At 51.4% G+C, this 25,394-nt stretch overlaps 1 protein-coding gene and 1 long non-coding RNA gene across 2 annotated transcripts; one reads left to right on the top strand and one right to left on the bottom strand.

The window, feature by feature from the left end:
- Positions 1-4,275: 4,275 nt before the first annotated feature.
- On the bottom strand, positions 4,276-8,602 carry LOC125716404 (uncharacterized). The gene is made up of 2 exons (XR_007384326.1): positions 8,313-8,602; positions 4,276-7,617 (listed from the first exon to the last, which is right to left on the bottom strand). It is a non-coding gene; the product is annotated as an uncharacterized LOC125716404 (long non-coding RNA).
- Positions 8,603-8,757: 155 nt separating this feature from the next.
- Positions 8,758-24,937, top strand: usp33 (ubiquitin specific peptidase 33). The gene is made up of 24 exons (XM_048988651.1): positions 8,758-8,992; positions 12,118-12,237; positions 12,328-12,381; positions 12,461-12,523; positions 14,966-15,118; positions 15,253-15,358; positions 15,475-15,544; positions 18,182-18,295; positions 18,382-18,460; positions 19,291-19,702; positions 19,813-19,953; positions 20,061-20,176; positions 20,485-20,660; positions 20,830-20,900; positions 21,200-21,233; positions 21,327-21,372; positions 21,470-21,650; positions 21,902-22,028; positions 22,258-22,427; positions 22,677-22,758; positions 22,842-22,950; positions 23,275-23,377; positions 23,529-23,597; positions 23,689-24,937. The coding sequence occupies exons 2-24, from the start codon at positions 12,151-12,153 to the stop codon at positions 23,844-23,846; spliced, it is 2,721 nt and encodes a 906-aa protein (XP_048844608.1). The 5' UTR covers positions 8,758-8,992; positions 12,118-12,150; the 3' UTR covers positions 23,847-24,937.
- The last annotated feature ends 457 nt before the right edge of the window (positions 24,938-25,394 follow it).

The raw sequence follows: 25,394 nt of genomic DNA, 5'->3' as shown, positions 1-25,394 counted from the left end.
TCTATGCAATGTGCAATACTTATATAGATGGTAAATGTTTACCTGCTTGCACAGATGGTTGATTAGGTAATTAGTGTAAGTATGTGTGTGTGTGTCCAATCGCATGTATGTGCAAGGTCCATAGTAAATAATATACACTGATCAAGAGATGCCCGAAAGTGGATGAAAGAGGACATTAGTGGGTGTAACACTTAGTGTAACGGGTGCAGGAAAATGAGCAGGACTGCAAGCCATATAATGACCCACTGTCCTTATCTAGCTCTTAATACAGTATGCATACAGTGATGTATATACAATGGACAGCTACTATCAGCAGATAGCACAGTACAGGTGCTTAATCTGTTTGCTGTTTCCATACATCCATCCATCCATCCATCCATCCATCCATTGTCCAAACCGCTTATCCTACTAGGTCGCGGGGGGTCCGGAGCCTATCCCGGAAGCAATAGGCACGAGGCAGGGATCAACCCAGGATGGGGGGCCAGCCCATCGCAGGGCACACTCACACACCAGTCACTCGCACATGCACACCTATGGGGAATGTAGCAACTCCAATTAGCCTCAGCATGTTTTTGGAGGAAGCCCCTCCAAACCCGGAGGAAACCCCACGACGACATGGGGAGAACATGCAAACTCCACACACATGATAGTCAATACATGTCACAGGATGCACATTACTCTGATGGGCAGGCCCTCTTACATATGATGGAAACACTACAACAACTTAAGAATAAGGGTCAGAAGTGAAATACATATAATGAGTGTGTAGCTCAGCAGACTAAGACTCTGTGGCTGTGATCAGAAGGTCGACGGTTCGTGCTCGGAATTGGCAGAATAACCAAATGTCCACAGGCTTTTGAACAAGACCTGAAAACCCTGGAGGTCTCAAGGTAGCAGTTTCTTCACTGTGACCCCCAAGCTTGTTCTTGCCTTTATGGAAAGCAAGATGGGGCAAATTATTAATCCCATGGGACTTCATCAGAATTACTAACCAGTACAAGGAAAATAGTTGTTAATTTTACATACTACCTTCTGCTAGCCTTATGAGAATATTCAGATTATCATTTTTCCCCATAATTGCAATTTTAACATTAAATTGATGATTTTTCCCACGATCCTGTGGCCGCTTTATATGGTAATTATTGATGAAAACTTTTTTGGAAAGTGAAACAATATTAAAATTGCTTTATTGCGTAATATAAACTGTTTTTGTTTAGTAAAATAATGTTTTTTTCGCTCTTTATACTGCCGTCTTGTGGCAAATTTAAGTACTGCAGTTTGAAAATAATTAAATGATTTCTTCCCGAAATTGCAGTACCTACGTTTGGCCACGAGATGGCAGCAAGAAAATAGGAAAATTATTTTCCCACGGTCTACTAGCAGCTTTGTGTGGTAATTGTTTGTATTAAAAATACATTGGACCAAGTCAAATTATTTTAATGAAGAATTAACATCAAAAAGCTGCTAGTAGACCGTGGGAAAATAAATTTTAACTTTTCTTGCTGCCATCTCGTGGCCAAAAGTAGGTACTGCAGTTTGAAAACAAATGATTTCTTGCCGAAATTGCAATACCTACTTTTGGCCACGAGATGGCAGCAAGAAAAGTAAAAAATTATTTTCCCACGGTCTACTAGCAGCTTTGTGTGGTAATTGTTTGTATTAAAAATACATTGGACCAAGTCAAATTATTTTTATGAAGAATTAACATCAAAAAGCTGCTAGTAGACCGTGGGAAAATAATTTTTAACTTTTCTTGCTGCCATCTCGTGGCCAAAAGTAGGTACTGCAGTTTGAAAACAAATGATTTCTTGCCGAAATTGCAATACCTACTTTTGGCCACGAGATGGCAGCAAGAAAAGTAAAAAATTATTTTCCCACGGTCTACTAGCAGCTTTTTGATGTTAATTCTTCATTAAAATAATTTGACTTGGTCCAATGTATTTTTAATACAAACAATTACCACACAAAGCTGCTAATAGACCGTGGGAAAATATTTTTTCTATTTTCTTGCTGCCATCTCGTGGCCAAACGTAGGTACTGCAATTTCGGGAAGAAATCATTTAATTATTTTCAAACTGCAGTACTTAAATTTGCCACAAGACGGCAGTATAAAGAGCGAAAAAACATTATTTTACTAAACAAAAAACAGTTTTTTTACGCAATAAAGCAATTTTAATATTGTTTCACTTTCCAAAAAAGTTTTCATCAATAATTACCATATAAAGCGGCCACAGGATCGTGGGAAAAATACATAAATTTAATGTTAAAATTGCAATTATGGGGAAAAATGATAATCTGAATATTCTCATAATGCCAGCAGAAGGTAGTATCTAAAATTAACAACTATTTTCCTTGTACTGGTTTTTAATTCTGCTGAGGCCCCATGAGATTAATAATTTGCCCCATCTTACTCTCCATAAAGGCAAGAACAAGCTTGGGGGTCACAGTGAAGAGACTGCTACCTTGAGGCCCCCAGGGTTTTCAGGTCTTGTTCAAAAGCCTGTGGACATGTGGCTATTCTGCCAATTCTGAGCACGAACCGTCGACCTTCTGATCACGGCCACAGAGTCTTAGTCTGCTGAGCTACACACTCATTATATGTATTTCACTCTTCTGACCCTTATTCTTAAGTTGTTGTAGTGTTTCCATCATATGTAAGAGCGCCTGCCCATCAGAGTAATGTACATCCTGTGACATGTATTGACTATCAAGAGAAACTGAAACACGGTGTATTAGGCTGTCAATGAGTACTGGACTAGGGCGAAAATCTGTCTGAAAATCTACCTATTAACTGGAAGAGTACAAACTGGAGACGGATGCCCTAATACAGAGGGATTAGTGTCTGTGCCACATCCAGAACAATTCAGTGTAGGAGTCTGGTGGTTCTACTGGATACTGACAAGTACCCAGCCCCTTTGTTCCCTCTGATAATCATCAGTCCTCCTCTGAATGCCTTCACCACTCTATTCCTGAATAGGTACACATTTAAATATGCTAGCAAGATCAAGGTATTGGGATAACCGTTAGGTTCGCTGTTCAGAGAGTTGCAGTGAAAACCATCATACACAGCGGTCCTTTCTGGATAAGATTACCTCCCTCTGATCTAACGGGTCAAAATCAAAGCAAGGTGCATTGCAATGTCTGACATCCAGCACCCTACAGCATGTAAAGTACAGGTATCCATCGACTTCCGCATTTGGAACCAGGACCACTTGTTGCATGTCAAGGCAAGACATTAAGGACAGTATACACAGTACTGAAATAATAATGTACATATTAAACCACAGCACTTAATTAACAGATACTGCACTTACATTTCACGAAAAAAATAAAGCACAGATTGCACTAAGAAATCAAAAGATGCATGTGCTAGCAAACAGTGGGAGCTGAGGAAGAAGCAGTGGTGAAATATTTTATTGTACAGTACAGTAAGTTTCTTTTTATAGAATGAAATAGCATACAGGGGGCGGCATGGTGGTGCAGTGGTTAACACTGTTGCCTCACACCTCTGGGACCCGGGTTCGAGTCTGCGCCTGGGTTACATGGGTGTGGAGTTTGCATGTTCTCCCCATGTCGTCGTGGGGTTTCCCCCAAAAGCACAAAAACATGCTGAGGCTAATTGGAGTTGCTAAATTGCCCGTAGGTGTGCATGTGTGAGTGAATGGTGTGTGAGTGTGAGCTGCGATGGGCTGGCCCCCCATCCTGGGTTGTTCCCTGCCTCCTGCCCATTGATTCCGGGATAGGCTCCGGACCCCCCGTGACCCAGTACGATAAACGGTTTATACAATGGATGGATGGATGGAAATAGCATACAGATTAAGCACCTGTGCTGTGCTATCTGCTTATAGTAGATGTCCATTGTAGATACATCACTGTATGCATACTATATTAAGAGCTAGATAAGGACAGTGGGTCATTATATCTCTTGCAGTCCTGCTCATTTTCCTGCACCTGTTACACTAAGTGATACCCCAACTAATGTCCTCTTTCATCCACTTTCGGGCATCTCTTGATCAGTGTATATTTTTTACTATGGACCTTGGACATACATGCGATTGGACACACACACACACACACACACACACACACTTACACTAATTACCTAATCAACCATCTGTGCAAGCAGGTAAACATTTACCATCTATATAAGTATTGCACATTGCATAGAGAGTGTCCAATCAATATTAAAGGTGACTCGAAAGAAGTCAGACTTCAGTAAAGACTGTAAATTGGCAGCCATAACATAAGCCGTAAATAATTACCAAATGAGTCATCCCCTTTCGGAAACATTTATTGATATTCTTTCATAACACACAGACATGAGTTTTTTATTCAACTGTCAGCATCCGATCCAAATGAGATTCCCATTTCCTTTCTGTGGGATTCAACAGAACATGGGCTGGCCATCAGTCAACATGCCTTCAACCGTGCAGGACAGGACCCAGTCCAGGCCAAACCTCACGGTACTGGTGTTGATAAAAAAATGTAAGGAACATGCAGCTGCAGCTCGCACACAAACACAGTCCACAGCATCCAGAAAATGGTCAGGCCTTTTTCTTCTTTAGCTGACTCCGCCCAGACCGCGCCCCCTTCTGGACGCCTCGCACTATGCTTTTGAACTGGCCCTGCAGCTTGGCCCGTTTCCTGCAGGATCTCTGCTCTTCGTCAAACCCACACCCCCAGTTTGGGAGCACCCTCTCCCTCTCCTCCCCCCACGGCTGTGACCGTTACTCCTCCTTGAGGAGTAACCGCTCCGCACCCTATCCCAGCCCCTATACCCACAGGAGCGCATCACCCAGTGAGCAGCTGCCCTGCCTGTCCCCTCACACAAGCGGACACTGAAATCATGGTCCTAAGCTCTCTGTGGGTCACCACGATAGTACAGCACACCGACGATTACCCTCTGACTGAATCAGAATCAGCTTTATTTGGCCAAGTATGTTCACACATATTGGGAATAGTCAGACAATTAATCAAAATAATTAAGACAAGACATAAACATACAGCTCTGTTGATATGCGACGTATATAACCTCTGCATTCACAGCACTGCTTCGGTTATCAATTGAAGAGCAAATTTCCAAAACTCACTTAGTCCGATAACCTAAAGTAATAAGTCATAATCCTCTGCATACCTTGCAGTAATGGGAATGAAATCTCACTCAGTGTTTATGTAATCGAGCGATGGAATTTCGTGAAATTTCCAAAAGTCCACAGAAATCTTCTGAAAAACATTCCTGCGGACTGAGTTTTTGATATTTGCTTTTCAGTTAATACAATTTTCTTCAATCTGAGGTTTAACAGAATTCAGCCTTATGCTGTTCAAAAAAAAAAACACAGAACAAAAACAGAAAGGACTTTACATCTGTCTGAAAGGAAAGTTGACACAGGTTACAACAGTGAACAAATCAATCAATGTATTAAAGTTAGGCATTAAGTAACTGGAGGCAGTATATATATAATATGATGACATGGCTTTTCTGTACTGACCATATTAAGGACGCTGTAACACTGCCCACCACATACCTGCTTCATTTATTGTTTTATACTTGCAGCTGCTTATTCAGACAGCTCGTCTACCTGTCTGTCCATGTTGCCGTCCCATGACAACTGGTCCAGCCTACAGGTGCCGTCCCATTCCGGCATGTTACCCATGAGTCATAGCGGCACCTCCGGGAGCAGCTCCAGGTGAGCCCAGATGATGATAAGCGGATGATGATTGTAGCCGATTTTTCCCTTTTTCTTTATGTCTGGCATTTTACCATCTAATATGCATTTTTTTCTTTTTATGCACTTTGAGATGCGTCTAGGTCAGATACGACCACAATATTTTTCTTATTTCAGAAGTGGAAAAAATATTGCTCTCAGATTCTGTTCAGTTGTAGCTTTTTAAAATAATGTACCTTGACTTGTGTTTGTTTAAAATGCCATTACCTGCTGCTTACTGGGCCGCTGAAAATGTCTGGCCCAGCTAAATTTCTTGGTTTGAAAATCTGGCCAAACTACTTTCCAGACCTGGACTAGCCCTACTGAATCATACACGAATGTTATTCTGTTATGTGGGCTGTTGTGATAGGGAGATTTGCAGGATGCTGCACGACGGGTGGTGTCCCTGCTGCAGAATGCCCTGTCTGAACCAGCACCTAGAGACAGTGAGGGTTGCTGTTATCATCTTAATATTGTATATAAGCAGTCTGTTATTTCTTAACTAATTTAATTGTAATGTATTCTTCTGATATGTTGTGCACAGCTAACAAAAAAAAAGAAAAATGCAAAACCAAAGGAAGGCTTTCTTTTCTCTTAAAAGTCTTTTTTCTAAACCAACTGAGAGTCAGTTAGAGGGGTGTTCATTATCAGTATTGTTGCTGGCATTTCTGAAAATGTGCCAATTTTACTCAAGTGTCCCTGGCCAAGATGAAGAAAGCCATCAAGTCAGGTTAAAATAAATTTCATGAAGACTACATGATAATATTAAGCACTGACATAACAAACAACATTTTTACATGCAAAATATACAGGAAATATACACTGAAACAGGCTAGGATAGACAAATAACCAAATACACTAGCAAGCCTGACCACTTTAGACCCCAGATTAGAAACTGTTGGTGAATGAACATATATTTTTTCCAAGTTTTGTTTACTTTGCTGAAAGCAATTTAAGGGCTTTCAAGTTCTCACAAATAAAAAAAAAGATTTTCCCACTATAGCCAGATCAAGTTTCTGTGGGGGGGGGGGTGACAATTTGTAGTAATAACTATTTCCTGCTGAAAAACACCGGTAAACTATCCACATGTCTCTGAATATCTGTGAGTCCCGAGACCTCCATGACACATAGATATAAGTTGCCAGTGTTGATCGGCAGGAAATCTTCTCCAAAGCCCCACCACCACCTCACACCAATCCACCCAGGGCTGTAGAAGAACAAACTTCAAATAAATTTGATGTTAATACAAACCAGATCAACTTGTGGTGTGTGTCCACGTGTACCAGAGACAAGGGCCCTGGTACAGAGTACATTCTGCGTACAACACAGCTAAGACTTGACAACCTTGATATAATGCCCATGGAATCAACCCTATGCATGGAGGCTGCAACTCTTCTCCACCAAACCCTGTAGCCCATTGACTGCAGCCTCCCTCTGACCATCCTGTAGCCTGCATTTGGTAGATCATTCTTGACAGAAGAAACCAAATTCTCAAGTTCCTCATCACTGATGGAATTATATGTGTCCCTAACACAGAGCTCATACTCTTTCATTCTTCTTAAGATTGTTCTTTTTGAAACACCCATCAGTGTGGCTATGCAAGGCACAGAAGTTGAGTATGGAGCATTTCTTTCAAAAGTAGTTCTTCAATCAAAATCTTGGGTCGTCCATTGGTGGCAGTGATTTCATGTGTGACACATGGGGCTGGACGTTCCAGATGTGCCCTCACAAGGTCAAAGAGCTCTTGCAAAGCCAGGGTGATAGCAGGAGGTACTTCAATGTGATTAGACAGGGCCTGCAGAAGATACAGCTCCTGATGACAAAGGAACTCCAGGTAATACAAATTTAGTGGAGTCGCGCTGAATCCCATTTTTATTTTATGCAGAAGACTTTCGAGAACGTGGTATCTGAGCTGTTCACAGAACAAATTATAGTTAATGAGGTGTCAAGATCTTGTCTCTGATCCACACAGTAGGCCTATCATTCAAAAGTTTTAATTATGAAAATGAAATGTTTTTGTTTTGTGAGGTGCTTGTTCATGTATGATGATGTAGTGGCTGCTCTGTTTGACCTTTTCACAAACAATATAAGTGAAGAAGTATGACATTAGATCTAAGGACCAGAGTCAAATAAAGTTAAATAAAATCCATCAAAAACACTTACTCAGTGGAGATTCCAATGTAGCAGGCAGACAACTTTATGGCTTTAATAATGAGTGTATTTAGTAGCTACAAGGACAAAAGATATTAAAAACCTCTCCATTCTAATGCTAAATTTATAAACATTAATAAATAGCACTTAAGGTGGATTCGCCTATAGTCTGCTAACACTAACCCGAGAACTAATATCTGAGGAGCGCTCTTCCCAGGATTTGAATTTATTAAATTGGTTTTGTGATGTTGTATTAAGAAATGTTATTCACAATGCAATTTACCGTACATTGTCCCATTCTTTTATATACGGTAAGACGAAGCGGGAAATTCCCAAATTATGACAGCAGACATGAATTTCAAGCTCAGCTTTAATTAAGACACACACGATTCCAATCCTCAACGTGGAATATGAAAACAGAATCTCTAAAAGATGTGAACTCAGTGTAAGACTTACTTGCTCCGACATCATGACAGTGTGAATCCCACATCCACTGGTCAGTTATCTTCATCTTCTACCAAAGCAAATAGCCAATCGTAGTCAATATTTAAAAAAAAATAATAAAAAAAACAATCAAAGAAGCGGAGCCATTAGCCACTGTTCCCGCCTCCAAAGTGTCAAAATTCTTCCTGTCTAGCGAGCGAGTGCTGCGCAGACACGAGCGCGTAGAGAGCATGGATTTTCTGCTCGGGAGCGCATGCGCGCGTGCTTTTTATGCGCGCGACTTTTGGCACTAATTTAACGCCATATGCGTGCCACACCATCACCGCACGACAGGGGGCAGTGCTTGCTACGCCATCGTAATACTGGATATCGTAATACTGGACATCCTAATACTGGACATACTGGACTGGACATCGTAATACTGGAGCAGTGGCCCGGCACCGTCGGCCGCCTCTAGGTGGCAGTACGGCGCAGCGCTGTCACCGGACCGGAAGGAGCTGCCTCGTAGCACCATAAGGCGGAGCAGAGCGACCTGGAAGCCCGAATCCGTAGCTGTCACCGCCGCCCTGGAAATATTCCCGATTGTTTTTCTTTAAAATTGGGGAGGATCGCGTCTCGGACGCGGCCTGGCCGGTAATCAGCGCGGCGGCGAGCTGAGCGACACAGGCGGCGGATCGCTGTCTAATCGGGAGGTAAGGCGGGGCGGAGCGGGGCGGGGAGCAGGGGCGGCCGTGTTCCGACGCCTCCACTCGGCGACAAGCCACCCGAACCCCCTCGGCCCCCGAGCGCCGATGGGCGGGGTGGAGCTCGGTCATCTCGGGCCGGGATGATGGTGTGTTTTTGCGCCTTCGATTCCGGCTGCATTGTCACGGTTGCAGTCTTAGTATGTACCGAATGCCGCTCGGAGGCCCCGCGGCGGGGCTGGCAGACCCTGCCGAACCGGGACCGCGCCATGTTGTCGTGCCTACCGGCCGGCGGGCGGGCCATTAAGGCTAGTGAAGCAGTAAGACACCAGGAACCGGCACGTAGCCTGAGCAGAAGGTAGAGCCCCGCGTAGGCCGGACATCGTGGACCGGGCCAGTGTGCCGGACCGGCTCGGGGTCCCGGGGTTGTGTGGTTACCCGGGTCCCGCACCTTCACAGCCGGTGATATCGCCGGCCCTGCTGATCCCCAATGCAGGAATGGGGGCTTTGGGGACAGCTCCACCGCGACCGGGTCTCAGATATGAGACAGACACACCGGAGCCCCAATGGGCGGGATAAGCGCCCCGTCCCCCGCCTATCTCGCCCCCCGCCCGTCCCGGCTCCGCTTCGGGCTCCTTCGCTCAATGCACCATTGAAAACGTGCGCTGACTCGCTCATTGTGTCAAGCGGCTGAAATGGGGCTGCCTGCCCCGCAGCGGCCCTGCTGAGTGAGGCTGTGCTCCGAGCTGATTCGGGCGGTTTATTCACGGGGTTTGGCTGCTGGCCACCGGATTCAGTGCAGTGATGATGACATGCTTAAAGACCCCCGCTGGTCGACACAGGTGTGATCTTCCTCCTGCCAGCATGGGAGCTGCGCAGGGCTATGTGGGTGGGGTGGGGTGGGGGGGCGGTGTGTTTCTCATACCCTTTAACAGCTCTTTATGTGTGATGTAGCCTCCACACCAACAGAGGAGCCCGATGACGGGCTCCGCTTTGGTTTTGTCTCCATGCTCATGATGTCCTTGCATCTGCGTGATGACACCGTTCTGTGGAGACGTTCCACCTGCAGGTTCCGCGTGCTCGAAGCCGCCACACATTCTGCATCAGGGTGACGATGCCATTCTGTGCAGACGTTCCACCTGCAGGTTCCGCGTGCTCAAAGCCGCCCTGGGCGCTGCGCAGACAGGGGGCCAGACGCACCCACCTGTCGGGCTGGGAGAAATGGCGAAGATCCCAGCCCCCAACTTAAATGAAAATGTACAGTGTGTATTACGTGCATCTTGCCGAGTTGTCTGGACTGAGTTTTATAGTACAACATTGGTGTAATTCCCCAGAGCAAGTCCCTGTCCTTAAACCCCCCTGAATGTGCGCTGTCCTCTGTGCCTTTTCTTTTAATAGCACCAGTTATCTGCCTGTGGTCTTTCTGTGTTCCCGCTGTCGCTGAACTCTTTATGTTCACATAATCTCTAAGTAAACAAGGTCATAACCCTCAGTGCTCTGGGGGGGCACCTTTGTACAGCTGACGTGGTGCAGACAGAGGATGCAGGCAGAAACCTCACGCGTGCCAGTGGCGGGGTGTAGTGTGGAGCAGTGTGGAGCAGTGTGGAGCAGTGTGGAGCAGTGTGGAGCAGTGGGGAGCAGTGTGGAGTGGCATCTTCCCTGATGGCGTATTTCCTCCTCTATACTCACTCCTGCTGACGTGGGGCACCTGACTGGATCTCGCCCAAGCTGGCCCAGCACCACGCTGTGTGTTCAGTGGGTTTTCCTCCCTTAACATGCTCTCTGTTTCACTGGCTGCTTTTCACTGGCTGCTTTTGCTTAAAAGTAGAGTTTTGGTAAACGAAGCCCCCCTTTGTTTTTGCTGGTGCTGGGTGACCTGCACACTCTGGGCTGGCGGGGGGTGGTTCTGAAGCTGGCTGAGGTTGTTCTGCGGCGACGGGGTCGCTTCCTGCCCCCACCCTCACCCCCACCCCCACCCCCACCCCCACCCCATCACTACACCTTGCCAGGAGTATTTGTCATTTTTCTAAAATTGTAGCACTGAGTAGCTGGACCATCTGTCTGGCTCTGGGGACACGTGGCTCTGGTGCCCCCCCCCCCCCCCCCCATTCGTGGCTGGTTTAATGGTGCCCGACCCGCCCTGCTCCACACTCTGTCCTTAGTCCAGGACAGCTGGGGGACACTTCCGAAGGGGGGTGTCCTTGTAGATGTGTTACCATGGCAGTCTGTGCTGGAGTGCTGCTCGCCTGTGCAGTGCACATGTGGAGGTGCAGCAGATGGGGGGGGGGGCACCTGTATCTGCTCCATCCTGCACAGAAACGTGGTGTATTTGTGTTTTCCCACAATCCCCTGCTGTGGCCTGACCTGGATCTGTACTTGGCACTGACACTGCTGTGCTGCTGTCTCACTGCCGTCTCCATGGAGCTGCGTAAATGATGGGATGTTGTAGTTTCTGCGTGGCCCATTCAGTGGGCTGAGGCTCCCTGCGCCTTGTGCCGTTTCGGGTCACGTGACCAGCTGGTACCTGTGTCGGCGGGTCACGACGGCGGTGATGACGATGTTTGCGAGCGTGTGCCTGACTGCGGGGGCAGAGCGGCTCCTTCCACGCCAGTGCTGTCGCCAGTGGGGGCCTGCAGCAGCGATACCCATCCACTCCAGCTGCAGCCGCTCAGTGCAGAGAGAGAAGATGGCACCCTCTTTCCAGCAGTGACGCCGGCCGTCATCCCTCCCCCCTCCTCTCTCTCTCTCCCCCCCACCCCCTCGTCTCCCTCCCTCCTTGCTCCTCCGCCACTGTGTGCCGAGTCCCGCTTTCCTGTTGGCTGAATTGCCCGCTGTTCGCTGGCACTGTCAGAATGGAGCCCTTCACTGCTCCTGTCCCCAAGCTCAGGGTTAGTGCGCGTCAGGAAGGGAACGGGACGGTTTTGTGTGAGCTCTGCTCCCCTGTTTGCCAGAGAGAAGCTCACAGCTTCAGAACCCAGGAAGCTGGATGTTTAGCTGGATGTCCGTCCGTCTTGCAGAAGCAAATCGCCCATCTTCAGTTGCGCTGGTGGAATCGCCAACTTGCCTTCCTGCGTTTTTGCTTCTGTAGTTGTTGCTACTCGCGCGTCTAACAGTGGCTTTGTACCTCTCCCCAGTGACCCCGGCAGTGCGGCACCACCGCAGCAAAGATGTCTGCGCCCGGGGGTAACAGCGACTGCCCCCACCTGGAGTGCGTGGGGGAGGTCACCAAGGAGGAGCTCATCCAGAAATCCCACGTGAGTCTGTCTGCTACGAGGCCTCATGGGCCGTGGCCCCCGCAGAGTCTGGGGTGTGTGGAGGTCTGACCTGCATCTGTTTGTTTGCAGGGACAATGCCAGGACTGTAAGGTGGGGGGGCCCAACTTGTGGGCCTGTCTGCAGGTGAGTAGGGGGAGGTGCCGTGGTCAGTCATGTGACATGCAGATGCAGTGAGACTGATCCCCCTCGTGTGTTTCCTCAGAATGGCTGCGTGTACGTGGGCTGCGGGGAGTCACACGTGGACCACAGCACTGTGCACTCGCAGGTGAGCGCGTGCGTGCGCACACTCTCTCACACACACACACACACACACACACACACACACACACTTCTCCGTCAGGAGGCCCCTGCCAGCCTGCGGGAAAAACCCCGTCTGCTCCCGACCTTTGACCCTGAAGGCACCACCATTCATCTGCTACCTGGAGCTGCTGTTCCTACGCACTGGAAGCTGAAGCTGGCAGGATTTCCATAAGCCCTCTGTGAGCTGCTGTCTCTACGCACTGGAAGCTGAAGCTGGCATGATTTCCATAAGCCCTCTGTGAGCTGCTGTCCCTACGCACTGGAAGCTGAAGCTGGCAGGATTTCCATAAGCCCTCTGTGAGCTGCTGTCCCTACGCACTGGAAGCTGAAGCTGGCAGGATTTCCATAAGCCCTCTGTGAGCTGCTGTCCCTACGCACTGGAAGCTGAAGCTGGCAGGATTTCCATAAGGCCTCTGTGAGCTGCTGTCTCTACGCACTGGAAGCTGAAGCTGGCAGGATTTCCATAAGCCCTCTGTGAGCTGCTGCTCCTACGCACTGGAAGCTGAAGCTGGCAGGATTTCCATAAGCCCTCTGTGAGCTGCTGTCCCTACGCACTGGAAGCTGAAGCTGGCAGGATTTCCACAAGCCCTCTGTGAGCTGCTGTTCCTACGCACTGGAAGCTGAAGCTGGCAGGATTTCCATAAGCCCTCTGTGAGCTGCTGCTCCTACGCACTGGAAGCTGAAGCTGGCAGGATTTCCATAAGCCCTCTGTGAGCTGCTGCTCCTACGCACTGGAAGCTGAAGCTGGCATGGTGGTGCAGTGATTGGCACTGTTGCCTCACACTTCTGGGACCCGGGTTCGAGTCTCCACCTGGGTTACATGTGTTTGCATGTTCTCCCCATGTCGTCGTGGGGTTTCCTCCGGGTACTCCAGTTTCCCCCCCACAGTCCAAAAACACGCTGAGGCTAATTGGAGTTGCTAAATTGCCCGTAGGTGTGCATGTGTGAGTGACTGGTGTGTGAGTGTGCCCTGCGATGGGCTGGCCCCCCATCCTGGGTTGTTCCCTGCCTCGTGCCCATAGCTTAGGCCCCGGATCCCCCGCGACCCGGAAGGATAAGCGGTTTGGCAGATGGATGGATGGAGATCCTCCCTTTAAAGAGGGTGTTCCCCTGTCGGGGATGACCACCCCCACCCTGATGGGGCAGTGGGTCTCTCACTGTTCATGTGACCCATATGAAGGAGGGTCATCCTTGTTGCATGAATGTGGTCCAGGTTAGAGGGCGGTCCGGGAAAGGGGAAAGCAGTAATATCGGGATAAGCTGTGGGAATGGGAAAGGAGATGATCGTCTTGTGTTCCCTCGGTAACAGCGGGAACACTGTGTTCCCCTGCAAACAGCGGGAACGGATATGATCTTTCTGCTAATGATTTATTCTCACCCCAACAGCTGGTGGCACCTGGGCTGTGTAGGGCTGCTCTGCACACCTCTCCCAAACATGGAAATCTAAGCATTTCAAATGATTTTCAGTTTGGTTTTATTTGTATAGTGCATTTTCACATTACATTGTCCCTGCCCAAAGACCCCAGTGAGCAGCCAGAGGTGATGGTGGCAAGGAAAAACTCCCTAGAAGGAAGAAACCTTGGGAGGGACCAGACTCAAAGGGGGAGCCCGTCCTGCAGGGGGCAGCAGAGGAAGTGAAATGAGCAAGATTCCAAAATTCTAATTTATACAGTCCAAATTTTAAGATTTGGGTCTCAATGCAGAGGGCAGGCAGGTGCTGGTGCTGATGGCAGGATGAGTGGAGGTATAGCAGCAGGGTAGGAAGGATAGTGCTGTGGTGGGGACTGTTGTATGGTTAGGGTTATGGTACACGCGGGGACAGTCAGAGCTGTGAATTAGAATTGCTGCTGGGTCTGACTGGATGAAGGACAGTCCTGCCAGAAGGGGGCAGCACTGAGCTGTCCCCTTGGGCTCTTCGGGTGGCTGACACTCTGCCTGGCATCCTGAATGGTGATATCACAGCATTAATAATGTAGGGGCTTTAATATGAGGGCTGCTGGGCTGCCTGCGCAGCTGTGGGCAGGGGCCCCGTCTGCCTGCGCAGCTGTGCCCATCAGCTTCCAAAAGGGGGCCTTTCTGATGCCCAGGGCTGGATGCTGCTGTTTGTCTCCTGCAGCTCTAACCCCCCCCCCCTTACCCAGAAGGCTTTCTCAGGCCTTGTGTTCAGAAGCAGTAGCATCACCACTGAAACTTCAGGGTATTAAATATCATCTTAAATATCACGGCCAGAGCAGACAGGCAGCACTCTGCCGGAGTACTGAGGGAATCCCCCCCTCGGTTCAGAACGGCCCCCAGCTTTGCCTCACAGGACTCTGAAGGAATCCCCCCCTCGGATCAGAACGGCCCCCAGGGTTGGCCAGCTTTCCCTCATAGCTGCGTGTGTTTGACACGATTGCGTCCCTCACAGGAGACTCACCACAACCTGACGGTGAACCTGACCACGCTGCGCGTTTGGTGCTACGCCTGCAGGAAGGAGGTCTTCCTGGAGCGCAAGCTGGGCCCCCGCTCGCCCGCGTCGCCCTGCAGGCCCCCGCCCCCCCTTGCCCAGCACAGCCCCCAGGTACGCAGCATTCTCCTTAGTGTGTAGGAAGCTCACAGGGTGATTTATGGAAGTAGGTGTTTATTCGGGTGTCAAAAAAAATTGGAACTCCCCTGAATTCTGATTTTGTGCCTGGGGTGTCTCGCCCCCGCCAGGAAGCCCCCAGGGTCCCCGGGAGCCCTGCCCTGCGGGCCCCACCAGCAGCCGTCTGCGATGACCTGGACACAGAGATGGAAGATGAGGACGAGCTCCGGACGCGAGGTAGGAGAGCCCTGTCAGCACAACCTTCACAACACCAGCCAGACTGCTCCAGGACCTGTGCAAATGCGCACCATAGCAGCCCGGCCCAGTGACCCCTAAATGTGCTTTCCTTCCAGGCCTGACTGGGCTGAAGAATATCGGGAACACCTGCTATATGAATGCTGCCCTTCAGGCCCTCTCCAACTGGTAGGCTGCTGCGTCTGACGGTGCTGCTAACATTGCTAATAACTACAGATTACCAGCTGATGGTGCTGCTAGCATTGCTAATACTGCTAATAACTGCAGTATGACAGCAAAGGGTGCTGCTAATAACTGTAGTATACCAGCTGATGGTGCTGCTAGCATTGCTAACACTGCTAATAACTGCAGTAATTTAGCTGCTAGAAACATCAGTGTTATTGAACCTGCTAACACATTGCTAATGCTGCTGCAGTAGCTAATGCTACTAGCTGTGTTTGTGTTGTTGTAGCTGCTAATGCCAGTTTAAAAGCCTACACCCCCTTTAAGTGCCGTGGCTCTCCTCATGTTAGCACCCTTGGCTCCGCTTATTTTTCCACCTGTCTGTTACCGTGGCTAATCGCTTGGGACTGAATGTGTGTCTTGGGGTGTGGCTTTGGCTGCCTGCCCCTGAACTGCACGCTATCGGAATGCTTGCTTGGACCCCTTAGCACTGTAGGCCTCTGTTCCCGGCTGATTCCTGGAAGCGGGCCAGAGATAGAGAATTCTGAGCTTAGAAGGGAGAACTCCTGTGTGTGAGTGCTGTTTGGCTCGGCTGTGCCAGTTCTTGGCATCTTGGTCTTGTGGCAGAGCGCTGTGTGTGCTGCGTGTGTGTGTGCTGCTGCTTCATGTAACGTGTGCTGCAGGTGTGTGCAGCGTGTGCTGGTTCGTGCAGTATGTGCGTGTGCTGGTGTCTACAGCATATGAGCCTCTGTCTGTGTGCGGACCTCTTGTCTCCAGCTTCTGATTCCCAGTAAGGGCAGCATGTCATTAGCCTTGTTTCCCCAGCGTGCTGCTGGTGTCACTTTTCCCCAATCCGGCACTGGTTTGATGCATTTCCACAGCAAAAATAATGGCCCTAGCCCAGAAAAATCGGCTCCAGTATGAGACCACAGAAAATCTGGACTCAGAATGTGGCACCCTAACGTTATTGAAAGTGGGGCGGCTGCGGGTCCAAACCAAACACGTACGCCGGAGAGGCGGGCTGCGGGTCCAAACCAAAGACGTACGCCGGAGATGCGGGCGGCGGGTCCAAACCAAACACGTACGGCGGAGAGGCGGGCGGCGGGTCCAAACCAAACACGTACGGCGGAGAGGCGGGCGGCGGGTCCAAACCAAACACGTACGGCGGAGAGGCGGGCGGCGGGTCCAAACCAAACACGTACGGCGGAGAGGCGGGCTGCGGGTCCAAACCAAACACGTACGGCGGAGAGGCGGGCGGCTGCGGGTCCAAACCAAACACGTACGCCGGAGAGGCGGGCGGCGGGTCCAAACCAAACACGTACGCCGGAGAAGCGGGCTGCGGGTCCAAACCAAACACGTACGGCGGAGAGGCGGGCTGCGGGTCCAAACCAAACACGTACGGCGGAGAGGCGGGCGGCGGGTCCAAACCAAAGACGTACGGCGGAGAGGCGGGCGGCTGCGGGTCCAAACCAAAGACGTACGGCGGAGAGGCGGGCGGCTGCGGGTCCAAACCAAACACGTACGGCGGAGAGGCGGGCGGCTGCGGGTCCAAACCAAACACGTACGGCGGAGAGGCGGGCGGCTGCGGGTCCAAACCAAACACGTACGGCGGAGAGGCGGGCGGCTGCGGGTCCAAACCAAACACGTACGGCGGAGAGGCGGGCGGCGGGTCCAAACCAAACACGTACGGCGGAGAGGCGGGCGGCGGGTCCAAACCAAACACGTACGGCGGAGAGGCGGGCGGCTGCGGGTCCAAACCAAACACGTACGGCGGAGAGGCGGGCGGCTGCGGGTCCAAACCAAACACGTACGGCGGAGAGGCGGGCGGCTGCGGGTCCAAACCAAACACGTACGGCGGAGAGGCGGGCGGCTGCGGGTCCAAACCAAACACGTACGGCGGAGAGGCGGGCGGCGGGTCCAAACCAAAGACGTACGCCGGAGAGGCGGGCGGCGGGTCCAAACCAAACACGTACGGCGGAGAGGCGGGCGGCGGGTCCAAACCAAACACGTACGGCGGAGAGGCGGGCGGCTGCGGGTCCAAACCAAACACGTACGGCGGAGAGGCGGGCGGCGGGTCCAAACCAAAGACGTACGCCGGAGAGGCGGGCGGCTGCGGGTCCAAACCAAACACGTACGGCGGAGAGGCGGGCGGCGGGTCCAAACCAAAGACGTACGCCGGAGAGGCGGGCGGCTGCGGGTCCAAACCAAACACGTACGGCGGAGAGGCGGGCTTACTCGGATGGGGAGCCTTTAAGGAGATGAAAATGGATACTGGCATAGACACAAGGCGCAATGAGTGCTACTCTGAAAAGTCTTTTTTCGATTTAGCAAAATAAATCCAAAAAGCAAAATCCAGGTTAACTTTCACCTCGCTTTCACTTCCGCCTGTGTAACATTTCTGTTCCGCTCTTTTTTAAAACCGGTGGAAACGCAGGCTGGTTCTCAAAAGGCACTAAGCCAGAACCAGCCCAGCACTGGCACCAGCACCAGCACAAGCTCTGTGTTTGTGGAAACGGGGTAATTGAGGAATCTATCCAGCACCCATGCCCTCAGTGGACTGTTTAGTTGTCTAAATGGCATTTTGGAAGAGGGCAGCCTGTGTCCCTTTGACCTTTGATTGACTTCTGCCTCCCCTCCCCCCAGCCCCCCGCTAACCCAGTTTTTCGTCGACTGTGGAGGCCTGGTCCGGACAGAAAAGAAGCCTGCACTCTGTAAGAGCTACCAGAAGTTGGTGTGTGACCTGTGGCATAAGAACAGGTATGGCCCCTGCGGTACCCCCCCCCCCCCCCCACTAGAACCCCAGTATCCAGTGTCTGACTGACCCCCTCCCCCCCCCCCCACAGGCCCAGCTACGTTGTGCCTACAAACCTTTTCCAGGGGATAAAAACCGTGAACCCCATGTTCCGTGGATACTCGCAGCAGGTGCGTCTCTGCGCCTCTCTGTCCGCCCCACCTTCTTCTCACTCTACCTCTTGCCCCACCTTCTTCTCACTCTACCTCTTGCCCCACCTTCTTCTCACTCTACCTCTTGCCCCACCTTCTCCTTATCCTGCCCCCTCCCTGGCCCGTACTGCCGTGAAGCCTGTGTGCGGCAGACGGCCTGTTATTCCCAAGCCAAAGCAGGGAAACCAAGCGCATCAAACCGAGCTGCCCCCGCCCCACACATTTGTCTCCTGGTGCTCCATCTGTCCAATGAACCCCCACCCCCCCCAGTAATTACCACACTGGCAAAAAATAAAGGGGCTCTCTGGCTGATCGTGGTTGTAAATTACAGCACTGATTTGTAATAAGAGCATGATGCGATCAGACTAAACATCCCAGTTTGTGCTGAGCCCCGTCAGTCAGTGGATCGTGGCCCATCCCAGTAAGGGCGCAGCGCGCTGTCTGAATTAAGACAGAAAGCAGCCGAGACCGCAGGCTGCCACCTGCCCCACGCCACTGATCCCAGGGCCCAGGGAAACGGATGTACGGGTGGGGATCTCCTGACAGAGGTCCTTTGTGGTGGCCAGTGACTCTCCATGGAGACTCCAAAGAGAGAGAGAGAGAGTCTCACTGTGCAAATGGGCCCCCTGCTGGTGTTAGTGTACAGTTCAGTTTTTGTTTTATGTTAATTATACGTAATTTAAGAAAAGACTTTCCATGACCGCAGATACCTCCCAAATGTGGCTCCAAACTAATCTCGCAGAGATTCAAGTAAGCGCAGCGCAGTTTGCGTCATTCACTCATAACTGTCCAAACTCCACGGCACCAAGGATTCGCAGGAGTTCCTACGCTGTCTGATGGATCAGCTGCACGAGGAGCTGAAGGAGCCGGTGGTGGAGACCGAGGAGGTTCCACACGCCACCCCCATGGATGAGGCGGCTGAGGATGACCACAGCCAGTCAGACAACGACTTCCAGTCGTGCGATTCCTGCGGCAGCAGCGAGCGGGCGGAGAACGAGGCGGCCCGCGTAGCAGAGGACACCAACGAGGCCGAGATGCTCCTTCCCGAGGAGGTGCAGGACAACCGAGACTGGCAGAAGGAGAAGAACCTCATCAACGAACTGCACCGCACTGGCGCCAGCAGCCACGATCTCAACAAGGACATTGACACGGCTGCCGAGGCCACGCCCGTCATCAGCAGCCAGGGGGCGGTCAAGATGCAGATGCAGGGCCGCCTATCAGGTAGGGGCCGCCCTCGTGTTCAGACCTTGGGGCGTGCGAGTGGCCCCCAGTGATGTTTCGGTCGTGCTCTGTGCCCCCTGATCAGTTCTCCCGCTGTCTCACTCCCACAGACTGTTACCCGGACATCCACATCAGCACCTCCAGGCCACAAAGCCCCACCCCCCATGATGGGACCGGCTACAAAATATCCAGCAGCCCTCCTAAGTCTGCCCCGGGGGGCTGGCCGGGTCTCAGCACCTCCCACAAGAAAGGTAGAGTCTGGCTGCTGGACCATCTCTGCGCTAATCTAGCCGTCTGACGGCGGCCTGGGAGTTAAAGCCGAGCGTCTCGTCCCTCACCTGCCCTCTCCTTTCCACAGCAGTGACCTCACTCACTCCGCCCAAGAGCCGGACGCAGAAGCGGTACCGCAGCGTGATCTCGGACGTGTTCGACGGCACCATCGTCAGCTCCGTGCAGTGCCTGACATGTGACCGGGTACGGCACCGCGTTGGAGGCGGGGAGGGCCGGCGTGGGTCGGGGCGTACTGGGTTTGCTGGTTTGAGGCTCAAATGAACGGTTCCCTATTCGAGAAACAATTTGCTAACGGTGTCTCAGTCAAGGCTGCAGCTGTGGGTCTGGGGGCTGAGCGGCGGCTCATTCAGGAGCCTCTTATCTGGGGAAGGGAGCAGTGTTTACAGTTTGGCAAGTCCTCTGATGATGTCATGCTTGGAAGCCCGCCAGCAGTGGGGGCAGCATTTGGGTACAGTGAAGAGATCTCCGTTCTGCTCGGTTGTGCTCTGCAGGTGTCCGTGACGCTGGAGAACTTCCAGGATATCTCGCTGCCCATCCCTGGCAAGGAGGACCTGGCCAAGCTGCACTCTGCGTCTTGCCACCAGACAGCGCTGGTGAAGGCTGGTTCCTGTGGAGAGGCCTACGCCCCCCAGGGCTGGATTGCCTTTGTCATGGAGTACATAAAGAGGTGAGCCCCCCACCCCTACAGGCAGACTAATCACCATGCTGATCTCGGGCGAGCTCCCCCAACCCCCCACCGCCACACACCTTGCTTACCTGCTGTGGTCCTCCTTCCTGGAGGGGGCGCCATTGTGCAGTGTGTAGGCTCAGCCCTTCCCCTTCTCTCCCACTGGCAGCTGGCTCTGGGGTCCAGTGGTCACGCTGCAGGACTGCCTGGCCGCTTTCTTCGCCAGGGACGAGCTGAAAGGTAAGGCCCCCCTGTCCGAAAATGAGCTGAGATCATTATGCTCCAGCAGCCTGTGAAGGAGTCTAGCCATGGTGGGGGGGTTAAGTGAGGACGCCGACGGTGGGTGTCGAGATGACAAGGTCTGTCAAAACGTGGCCACAAACGACAGCAATAAAGTCTGTTACAGAACAGAGTCGATGGGGACCTTGGCAGGTGTTGGACGCGGAGGCGAGCGGCCTCGCTGCTCAGTGCTGCCCCCTGGTGGGTAAGCTTGAACTGCAGAATGTTGTGACTCATTGATGCTCCTGTGTCTTTTCCAGGCGATAACATGTACAGCTGTGAAAAGTGCAAGAAGTGAGTCTCTATATATTTGCATGCAGATTTGGGCTTTAATGCTGATTTCCGGTGTCTTTGTACTGAACGTGGTGGTCCTGTGCTTGTTGCCAGGTTACGGAACGGAGTTAAGTTCTGCAAAGTGCAGAGTCTTCCGGAGGTGAGTGATCTTGGCCTTTAGCGAGCCTCCTGCCCTCTGTCCCTGTGTGTCTCAGCTGTATCACTCCTTTCTCGCCCCCCCCCCCCCCCCCCCCCAGATCCTATGCATCCACCTAAAGCGCTTCCGGCACGAGCTCATGTTCTCCACCAAGATCAGCACGCACGTCTCCTTCCCTCTGGCCGGCCTCGACATGCAGCAGTTTCTCGCCAAGGACAGCTCCGCCCATATCACCAGCTACGACCTGCTGTCAGTCATCTGTCACCATGGCACTGCCAGCAGTGAGTGCGGCCTGGGGGGGGGGGGGGGCCCGGATCCTGTGTAACCCTGGCCTTCCTTCATTTTTTTTGTAATAGTGCCTTTTTAAGTCCTTCCGTCAGGTAGAAGTCTGTACCTCTATTTATAGCAGTATGTGCTGTGTCTAAAAATAGAACCAAGGCTGTAATTAATTCTGATCGTGCCCTGGTTGTGTGGGTGTGCTCTGCTCACGGACCCCTGCCCTCACCGACCACATGTCTCTGCCCCCCCGCAGGCGGACATTACACCGCTTACTGCCACAATGACTGGAATAACCTGTGGTACGAGTTCGATGACCAGAGCGTGACCGAGGTCCCAGAGTCGTGTGTGCAGAATGCGGAGGCCTATGTTCTCTTCTACAAGTAAGAAGTGATGGGGGCTCGAGCTGACCAATGACGGAGTAGGATGCGGTCACATGACTGCCCATGGGCGTGGCTACGGCCTCACGCTTTTCATCATAATGGGTCCTGATGTTGCTCATAGTAATAAACGTCGTTATGGGAATAAGTCCTGCGTGAGCACGTTTCGGGGAGTGGGGGGGCCTGCGGCGGCTCCCAGGGAGGCTGACCGTCATCTGGCCGCCGCGTGCAGGAAGAGCAGCGAGGACGCCGTGAAGGAGCGCCGCCGCGTGTCCGGCCTGCTGAGCATGGCCGAGCCCAGCCTGCTGCAGTTCTACATCTCACGCCAGTGGCTCAACAAGTTCAAGACCTTCGCAGAGCCGGGACCCATCTCCAACAACGACTTCCTGTGCTCCCATGGAGGTGAGGCGCGCTCTCCTGCTTATTGGCTGCAAGCGTGATTCGCTTTTGGGTCGGAGGTTATCGGGGTTACCTGACGCCTGTCATGGGAGGCAGCGATGTTTGCGGAATGTGCTGCGGGTTCGATGATCTTCTTAGACCTTCTGTAACTTTGTGTCCCTGGTGCTGTGAGTGCAGTGCAGTGCAGTGCAGTGCAGTGCAGTGCAGTGCCCGGGTGTTCGTTCTGACGCGCGCGTTGCTCCTGTCTGTCAGGCGTACCCCCCCACAAAGTGTCCTACATTGATGACCTGGTGCTGATGCTCCCCCAGAACGTGTGGGACCACCTGTACAGCAGGTGAGGTTCTCTTAACGAGCACCGCCAGGGGAACGGGCAGGAGATGACTGCGCCGCGTGACCTATCTGAGTCTCGGCCCTCAGGTACGGAGGAGGACCAGCTGTCAATCATCTCTATGTCTGCCACGCCTGCCAAATGGAGATCGAGAAGCTGGAGAAGAGGCGGAAGGCGGAGCTCGATATGTTTGTTCGGGTACGAGCTCAGGAATGTGCCGGTGCCTCCACCCCTAGGCGCTTAGTTCGCGGCTCTGGGACGACTGGAAAATTAACAAAATTAATAAATTACAGATGCTGGTAACAGAAAGATTAGTAATTGGGATGTACAACCACAGATGAAGTACATTCATGGAGAAAATTCATGATCCAAAAAGCAAAAGCTGAAATGGTCACTGTACAGAGGGTGGTGTGTTTACCGTGCCGTCTGTCACGCGGAATGGGGTCGGGGTGGGGCCTCCCCGAGCTGCGTGGGGGCCCTGCTGCCATGGTAACGCACATACTCCGCCCTCCATGTCCCCAGCTGAATAAAGCCTTCCAGGAGGAGGACTCTCCAGGCGTCATCTACTGCATCAGCATGCACTGGTTTCGCGAGTGGGAGGGCTTCGTCAAAGGCAAGGACAGCAGTAAGTGTCCCCCCTCCCTCGTCAGCCAGCGCGGAGGCGCTGGGGTCACCTCGGCCGCCCCCAACGCCGACTCGGCTCCCCGTTTTAATTAGGGTGAGAGTCAATAAGCTGCCTGGTCTTGCGTGACAAACGCTGCCCTCTCCTGCTGCAGATTTGCCTGGGCCCATCGACAACACCAAGATCGCCGTGAGCAAGAACGGACATCTCACGCTGAAGCAAGGTAGCGCTGTAACCGTCGCGAAGTCAGGGCCGACCCCAGGCAGCCACTAGGTGGCGACCTGTCTCACGTAATCTCCTTTCCGCCCTGACAGGGGCAGATTCGGGGCAGATCTCTGAGGAGACGTGGAACTTCCTGAATTCAATCTACGGTGGGGGGCCGGTGGTGACACTGCGGCCGAACGTGAGCCAGACCGAGTCCGAGCTGTCGCAGGCGGAGGAGAAGATCGAGGCGGAGACCCGCTCGCTTTAGCCCTGCCCGCCGGAGGCCGGGCCAGAAAACACTTTTATTTTGCACTTGACTTTTTATTTGGAGAAGCACTCAAAGGCATGTTCCCCACCATTCCGTGAATTACAGTGGATGTGAGGAATAGATACCGCTGTGGTACATTTCGTGATGTGTATATATCCTTTTTATTACCGCGGAGGACTACAGGCAGCCACGGAGGTGGGCTAGTAAGCTGTGTATTTAACTGCAGCTAAACGTGTATCATTACCATGTTTCTCCCCAGACCAAATGGAGCGCGTTACCCTGTAAGTGCTCAGTGCCGCCAAGGGTAACAAGCTTCTGTAGAAGAGCCCTCAACTCTTAACGTGTCCTGTAGTAAGTGGTTAACTTAAGGGGGGGAAAAAAACACTTAATCAAAACCTACAGATTACCAAGGGATACTAAGTACTTAAGTAGTCTCAGGAAAGACCATTATTTCACATTGTACGGAAGTGTAAGAAGCGAAGGCGCCCACGTGGCCCGGAGCGCAGATCCGCGGGAGCGAGCCGGGTCACCGCCTGACGTCATGTAACTCCGAAGGGTGTGTTACGGTGGTTCTGTGGGGAGGTTCGGCAGACGCATGCTTAACTTACACGTACAAGTGACTTTAACAAGTTCTCTGGCTGCCAGAACGTTGTGGGTTGTGAGCGGTTATGTTGATTTGCATGTAAATATGGCTTCTGCTTCCAGTATAATGTTAACTTAAGCAAAACTGCAGCTGTCTTGTAAGTGAAATTATATGTATAGAATACATAATGACCTCTACAGATCCAGCGATTTCTCACTGTTTCGATCTTAAGCAAAGGCATTACATGTGTATGGGCACGATGCACATAAAAGCGATCGGATTGTGAAAGAGTTCTCTCACAAGAAAATCACGTGAATGCTTTATAAATAGTCATGTTTTAGCTGCCCGATGCTATTAAAATACGGAAATGGGTTTGGTTGATTTAAAGACGGTGACCAACTCGTCTACGCTTTGAATACCTGTGTACTGTAAGACCGTAATATAAAATTGCAATACTTTATGTATGAAATGATCTACGCTGTTTCAAATAAATAGCTGGAAACACTGAGTGCAGAATGTTCAAAGGTAAAGCAGATGTATGCATGTTTGTTTTCGCGTTTGCTGACCTTGCTGTATACTGTAGGAAATCCGACTAAAATGTGTGCCTGTACTTCAGTCCAGGATTTTTTTATTGCATGTTTTAATTAAACTACCTTCTGTGTACAGCAATTCAATGCTTTACAAAATGTTTCAAAATCTTCCTGCAGTAGAAAACACATCGACATTAGTTTTCTAACATTCTTCCTCAGTGTATGAAGTCATATCCAGCTTGTAATTCAACCAAGTCTATGCACTTCGTCCACAATTTCTGCAAAACTGCTTGGAAGACTGAAATATGTACATGAAAAACAGCGTTACCTCCAGCTTGAAGCCCTACAAGGCACGGCAATTTCCTGCAAAATCGGGTGCGACGGAAACTACATATGAATGGAAATATACCGACACGAGGTTATACGTTTAAACAG

This window comes from Brienomyrus brachyistius, chromosome 21 (assembly GCF_023856365.1).
Source record: "Brienomyrus brachyistius isolate T26 chromosome 21, BBRACH_0.4, whole genome shotgun sequence".
NCBI lineage: Eukaryota > Metazoa > Chordata > Actinopteri > Osteoglossiformes > Mormyridae > Brienomyrus > Brienomyrus brachyistius.
This window is presented reverse-complemented; position numbering and strand designations above follow the sequence as displayed.

What these genes read in the sequence shown, in the direction of transcription:
- usp33 (XM_048988651.1), top strand. Translation starts at nt 12,151, where the DNA reads ATGTCTGCGCCCGGGGGTAACAGCGACTGCCCCCACCTGGAGTGCGTG. An exon ending in GGACGAGCTCCGGACGCGAG is followed by an intron (nt 15,359 to 15,474) that starts GTAGGAGAGCCC and finishes CTTTCCTTCCAG; the next exon opens with GCCTGACTGGGCTGAAGAAT. An exon ending in CTTCAGGCCCTCTCCAACTG is followed by an intron (nt 15,545 to 18,181) that starts GTAGGCTGCTGC and finishes CCCTCCCCCCAG; the next exon opens with CCCCCCGCTAACCCAGTTTT.